This window comes from Otolemur garnettii, unplaced genomic scaffold (assembly GCF_000181295.1).
Source record: "Otolemur garnettii isolate 467f Iridium unplaced genomic scaffold, OtoGar3 scaffold00214, whole genome shotgun sequence".
Classification (NCBI taxonomy): Eukaryota; Metazoa; Chordata; class Mammalia; order Primates; family Galagidae; genus Otolemur; species Otolemur garnettii.
In genome coordinates this window covers 10,096-17,256 of record NW_003852609.1, presented here as the reverse complement: position 1 = coordinate 17,256, position 7,161 = coordinate 10,096, and the positions used below count along the sequence as shown (strand labels likewise).

The following is a 7,161-nucleotide window of genomic DNA, read 5'->3' as shown; positions in this document are numbered from 1 at the left end:
TGGTATGGAAGAGCATAATCCATTTCAAAATTAAGGTCAGTTTGTTACTTAACAACCTAAAGATCCTTTTCTAAACTAGTGTTAAGGGTTAATCTACCGATACTCTTGTACAAATCACTTTCAGGAATTAAGTCAACAAATGTTTTAGGGAACATGGTTCTCAGCTACTTTGAAGTAGGCTATTAGGGTGACTGCTGGGCTTTTGGCCTGGGTGACTCGATAAATGGTAGCATCGTTTACCAAGATAGGGAATATGTGCTTCTCTCCAGTACTCAAACACAGCTCGTTAATTATAGCTGTTATTGTTGAAGAGCTGTATCGTTACTGTGTCAAAATAAGAGAATTTCATCCTATCAGCCTCCTTCTCATCTCCCTTTTGATCTGTTCACCCTTTGGGAGATAATGACTGTCAGCAAAGGGAGACTCTGGTAGACTTGAAAATGACATGTAAAATTGTGGCTTTTGGAAATAAAATAACTTTCAATTATTTGTATTCATGGCATAGAGAGATGGTGCGAATAATTGAAAGAGATAGAAACCAATCAGCTGTAAAGTTTAACCTTTATTCTGTATTAGTAACAACTTTAACCAGAAATGCTAGTTAAAATAAGTTTAATGAATGAATTTCACATATTTTTCCCTATCATTATCTACATTTGATTAAAATGCTAAAAATATTAATGTTTCTAAAAAGAAGTAGGAGAAAAAGCCCCTGGAACTGGAGACGTTATATGCTGATAATGGTCCACTGTATGTAGTCACTATTGACACGCCAATTTGAATCTTCATGTTAATTTTTCTCTATGTACATAGCACGAGTGTTTTTAGACAGAAAAATATTACAACGATATTTTCCACACACAGCATTTTTGCTCTGAATAACTCTAAACAGAAGGTGTTCCAGATGGTGTCGTTTTAATATGTATTCTTTGTATACTTTAAAAATTATTATTTTGGAAAATACAGCCTTCTTGATTCTGCTAAAGCAGTGGTTCTCAACCTTCCTAATACTGTGATGTATTTTCATTGTTACAAAGGGGTTGCCACTCATAGGTTGAGAACTGCTGTACTGAGGTGTTTCTGGAATGCTATTTGAGGCCATTACTAGGACTTAGATTCTGTGCTTTTCTTTTAGGCCTTAGGATCCTTAGTCAAGATATCTTTGTGCAAAAAATAAAAAAAATGTTGAATTTCTGTTTTTTTTGTATTTGTGTGTGTGTGTATGCACACACACACACACACACATATATATACACATACACACACACAGAGAGAATGTTCTAGATCAAGAAGTCAAAAAGTATTTACCCGGACAGCAGATAATATCTCAACCTTGACTGAAATGTTCAATAGGTTATAGCATCCTTTTCTCAAAATTTGAAATCTGTTTAAGTCGTCAGCACACATTCTCTGTATATGTCCTTCTAATGAATAAACTTCTGTGTTTACCAAATTCGTATTCCAGAGCTGCACATCCATTTACCAAAATACCTATTATTCATCTTTAATGAAAAAGTTGCTGGTTATGAACAATGTGAATAACTCAGCTGTGTTACCAGAAACAGAAAAGATGTGTGTGTGTGTGTGTGAATTTTAGATTCCTTGCTTGACCTATAGTAAATACTGACAGCTTGATGACTCTCAAGCCTGACTGCGTTTCGGTTTTAATTGCAAATTCCAGACATAAAGAAGCTAACACTGGGGAATACACACTTCATCAGCATGTTCCACAATTATGCAACAGACTCCATTTCTCAATTTGGGTGATTAACACCCTGAAGTTAAGATTCCTTATTTCCTATCAACTTATTTCATATGATCTTCCCACACCCCCTGCCGCCCCCACTGAATTGTCTTTTATAGCGGCTGATATGTCAGCAATACTCTGGAGGCTGAATTATCTTGAAGTGCTTTCTAAATTGTGCATGTAATTGCAAATTAAACAGTCGCCGATTGCCCAAAATACAAGCTTGACTGCTTTTGTAACTTTCTGATGATTTAATTCTTAGAGATGGTTTAATCTGAGTGTTGCCAAGACAAACAAGAGATTCTCTTTTCTCACCACCCCCACAGGTTTTTAAAAAAGAAAGGAACTCTTTAACATTGTACAGTGAGAAAGTTAAAGAAAATTATAATAGAGGGATGTGTGGCTATTTAACAAAGGTCAATTTTAAAGTTTGTATATTTGCTTCACAAATCTCTTTTCATTTAGTTCAAAGCATTTCTATATACCAGGAAAGATGGAAGTTTATGAAGAAATAAATGTATTCAGGTGTGAAAAAAAAGGATGAGAAGATCTCTTTAAGATGTTTGAGTTCAAGGTAATTTTTAAAAGAGAAGTATATTTAACTGGATCTAGAATGCTAGGTGGGATTTCTGTAGGAAGAACTATGGGAACTGAGAGACTAAGTTATTCTAGGAAGTGGAAATATTAATAATAGCTTCAGAGAAATAGGACGGGATAGAAACAACATCAGTACAAGTTGGCCTTAACCTGGGGTCGTTGAGGAGGAAAAATGAGTTGATATGATGACAAGGATAGGGTGATAACTATATTAATATGTTCAATTAAATTTAATTCATAACTTGGTATATTCTGAAAAGGAATACAGGCCTTTTTTCTGTACAAGGGTACAGAAACATTTTAAAGCTATTGTTAAAAGTGAAATTGAGATTCATTCTGTAGTCAGTAGAACATCATTAAAGGTAGTGAGGAGGTGCACAATAAAATCGGCTCTCACATTTCCCCTATAAGTGACTGTCTGATAATGTGTACGGATGAGAGTGAAGACCTGGAGTCCTTGCCTTTCTTGAAGTATCAGGTGCCTTAGGGCTGTTACTGAGCTGTTGGTTTCAGAAGAAACAAACTATTTAAGGTCGTTTTCTACTGCATTATTCCTGTCACATAGTTTCTGCATCTGTATATTTTCTTAATAATTTGTGTTTGCCTGTTTAGATGGCTAAAATTCCATCTCCGTGCTCCAGTTTCCTATCTGGAAAACTAGAAAAAATAGTGAATCTCTCAAAACTAAAATGATGTATAGGTGTGATGACTAAATAGAATGTGCCAGACTCCATTTCTGGCTGTGAAGGAATAACTGGCATAGAACATGCCATTGCATTTCAAACAACTAGAAAACTGGACAAAATATGTGAAACGAGTGTTTTCTGACATTGGGACAGTTGGCATTCTAGGACTATGATTATAGAGAGAAGTGAAACAAATGAAGGCAGCTTAGCATCACCTGGCCTTCATTTCCTAACTGTAGGTCCTCCTCAGCCCGTGGCACAGGGAATAGGAAAACCTGAGCAGAAGTTGGGGGCATTGTAGAAATAGGAGCTCAGGGAGTCTGAAATAGCTAGGATTTTGAGGAGGGTACCAGAGCTGAGGGAGATATGTAAAGAATTTCAGAAATTTTCATGGGGGTTCCTTTTTCTGCATATTCTAGGGTGAAACGCCAAGAAGCCAGGCAGAAACATTTTTCAGAGTACCATAAATACTTTTATCTGTGTTTAAGTGTAGTAAATTCTACTGTCATCCCTTCAAATGATTCTCAGCATTGAGATATGTTTAAATTCTATCCAGTCTGGTGAGACAGCATTGGGATATGTTTAAATTCTATCCAGTCTGGTGAGACAGACCTCATTAAACACAGAGGGTATTTAGTAAAGACAAAAGAAAGATAACACCATAGTGTAAGGGATAAACCAGCTTTAGAGTGAAGGTTACTTTATTTTTACTTCATTATCCTCAAAAACTTTCAAAGGATCAGCTGTTTCACAGGAAATTTAGATGCCTGGGGCCAAATAGGCAAATGATGTGAAAATAATCATCACCACCAAGGGAAAGAACACAATCCTGCCACTCAACAACTTATTATTCATAGTAGTCAGGATGTAGTTAAGATTACTAGTCATGTGAAAAATCCACAGGTCAGTTGATAGGCACAGATCCAGAAATGAGAAAGATAATGGAATTAGCAAAGACTTTAAAAAGGGATTCAAATATTATGAATATATTCAAAGATGTAAAGGAAAACTTAAATACAATGAGAAAATAGATAATTAAAAGAGTACTAACTATAACATAAAGCTGAAAAATACATTACCTGAAAAGAAAATTTCACTTGATATGCTTAATATAAGTGTAGGCTCCACAGGAAAAAAAAAATCAGTGAATTTGAAGGCATGACAGTAGAATTTGCCAAAATTTAAACACAGATAAAAGACAATCAACAGAACCTCAGTGCATTATGGGAGAAAGCCAACCAGTTTTATGTAAGTCTAATTAAAATACCAAAATTAGAGAAGAGAAAGATAAAGTCAGAAAAAGTCTTTTAAGGAAAATAGTCATTTTCTGAATTTGATTAAAAAAAAATCAATAAACCGACACATGTCCTAAGATCAAAATACTATAGACAGTATAAAAAACAAACCATGTGAAAACACATCCTTATAAAATTCCTGAAAACCAGTGTGAGGATAAAATAAAGTGACAGAGGGAAAAAAGACATTAAATATAGGGAACATATATGAGAATGTTTCAAAAAGAAATACAAGCCCAAAGACAATGTAATAAATATATAAAGTACTGGAAAACAAGCAGCTCTCGACCTATAATAACCTATTCAGCCAAACTATCTTCTAGAAATGAGAACAAAATAAAATATTTTTTTGGCCAGACTTATGCTAAGAATCTAGGTCTATACCATATGAAATGTTAAAGTGCGTTTTTCTGGTTGAAAGAAAATTATACCAGTTGTGAACTTGAATCCCTGCAAAGGAATTAGGAACTTGAAAGCATATGTATATGTTGATTAATTTAAATAATCTTTTCATATTGTAGGCTTGGCACTTGTGTCTCAAGTGGCTAAGGCACCAGCCATATACACCTAAGGTGGCGGGTTTGAATCCAGCCTGGGCCTCCAAAACAACAATAACGGCTGCAACTAAAAAATAGCTGGGCGTTGTAGCGTGTACCTGTGGTCCCAGCTACTTGGGAGGCTAAGGCAGGAGACTCGCTTGAGCCCAGGAGTTAGAAGTTGCTGTGAACTGTGATGCCACGGCACTCTACCCAGGGGGATGGCTTGAGGCTCTGTCTCCAAAAAAAAAAAAAAAAAGTAATTGCTTAAAGTACAAATAACAATGTATTGTGTAGTTGAGAACATACAGTAGAATGTATGGCAGTATCACAAGAGACAAGAAGGGAGACATAAAAAATGAACTTCCAAATTGTTATGGGTAAAACAGTATAATAGTATTTGAAAGTAGACTCCACTACTTGTTGAAAACTCTAGAGCAGTGGTTCGCAACCTTTCTAATGCTGCAACCCTTTAATACAGTTCCTCAGGTTGTGATGACCCCTAGCCATAAAATTATTTTCACTGCTACTTATGGCATTAGGAAGGTTGAAAACCACTGCTCTAGAGCAACCACTGCTCTAGAGCGACCACTGACAAATCAAAGAGGTCTAGGATAATAGAAAACAAATGGCAGGATGGTAGTCTTACTTAAATCTGACCAAACCTATAACCACAATAAAGGTTAGTGGTGTGAAGCTATCTATAGAGTAGAGATTGCCAGAGTAGCTTTTTCAGGCAGAAATAAAGATAGCACAGAATTATTCTTTTTAAAATAAGACACAACCAAAGGAAACACACTTTAAATATAAAGATAGATTTCTTAAAAAGAGAAAGGTATGCCTTCAAGTTCTACATAGGAGTGCTGGAACAGCCGTATTAATGTCAAAATGGACTCCAGCATAAGGAAAGTTATCAGAGGAAATGAGAAACACTTCCTGGGGATAAAAGTGCCAACTTATCAAGAAGACATACCTATCTTAAATATGTATGCAACTAACGATTAAGCTTCAGAATATGGAAATTATAAAGTTACAAAACCAATGGGGCAATTGACAGGTCCACAGCTATGAATGGAGATACCAACTTTTGGCTGTCATTAACTGATGGGAAATCAGAAAATTAGTGAGGCTATAGAAGTCTTGGAACTTCTTGACCTAATTGATATACACATACACAAGGCACTATTCCCACATTGTGGAATCTGTGTTATATTTCAAAGGTACATTATATCTTAGGCCAAAAAAAGTTTCTATGAATTTAAAAGAATACAATTACTCAGAATAGGCTTTCAAACAAAAAAGGAATTAAATTTAAATTAGCAATGGAAAGGTAAACCAATTTCTAAATATTTGGAATTTAAATATACTTCCAAATAACCCATATTTCATAAAAGAAATTAAAGGAGAAATTAGGAAATAGTTGACCAGTGATAATGAAAACATAATCAAAATTGTGTGATTTATATCTATAAAACAGCATTTAGAAGGAATTTTATAGCTTCTATTGCTTACATTAAACAAAAATAACTAAAGCCATTAAGCTTCTACCTTAAAAGTCTATAAAAAGAAGAGCAAATTAAATTCAAAGTACTATGGAGAATGAAATGATACAGATAGTAGCAGAAATCAATGAAATGGGAAATTTTAAAATAGTAAAGAAAATCAGTGTAACCAATAGCTGGCTCTTCGAAAGGATCAATTAAATTGAAAAACTTCTAACTTTCCTTTGAAAGGTTAAGAAAATTGATAAAACTTCACCTAGAGGAAAGTACAGACGATACCAATTACTAGTGCCAGGTCTTAATATTTAAAAGGTAAAGGCATATTAATGACCAACTTTATACCAGTAAATTTAACACATGAGATATATGGTAGAACCTCTGTAAGTTGACCACCCAAGAGACTGTAACAAGCTGGTCAACGTAAGGAACCAGGCCTACTGTGCTGATACGTGCAGGTGGTGCATGTCTGGTCTGTGACAATTTGATCGACTTAAAGAAGCAGTCCACATAGGGAGGTGGTCAACTATGGAGGTGCTATCGTAATTCAAAAATTTCTTTCAAATACATGAATTAGATGAGGATATTCGTTCTTACCACTTTCATTTGACATTTTCTTGCTGGTTGAAAATGATAAAGCCAAAAAATTAAAAGGCACAAATATTGGAGCTATAAATGAAAAAAACCCTCAAGTATACTTTATCAAAATTAGAAACTTTGTTCTTTAAATGCTGCTATTATTAAAATGGAAAGAAAAATCTCATACTTGGAGTAAATATTCACATCACACATATCTGATAA

General features: G+C 34.8%; 1 protein-coding gene across 1 annotated transcript in view; it reads left to right on the top strand.

Moving 5' to 3' along the window:
• ARAP2 (ArfGAP with RhoGAP domain, ankyrin repeat and PH domain 2) overlaps positions 1 to 7,161 on the top strand; it is a gene marked incomplete at its 3' end in the record, with an annotated part of 118,650 nt that overhangs the window by 105,118 nt on the left and 6,371 nt on the right. The window contains 1 exon segment of the mRNA XM_023507995.1: positions 1,466 to 1,572. Coding sequence (XP_023363763.1) covers positions 1,466 to 1,572 — 107 coding nt within the window.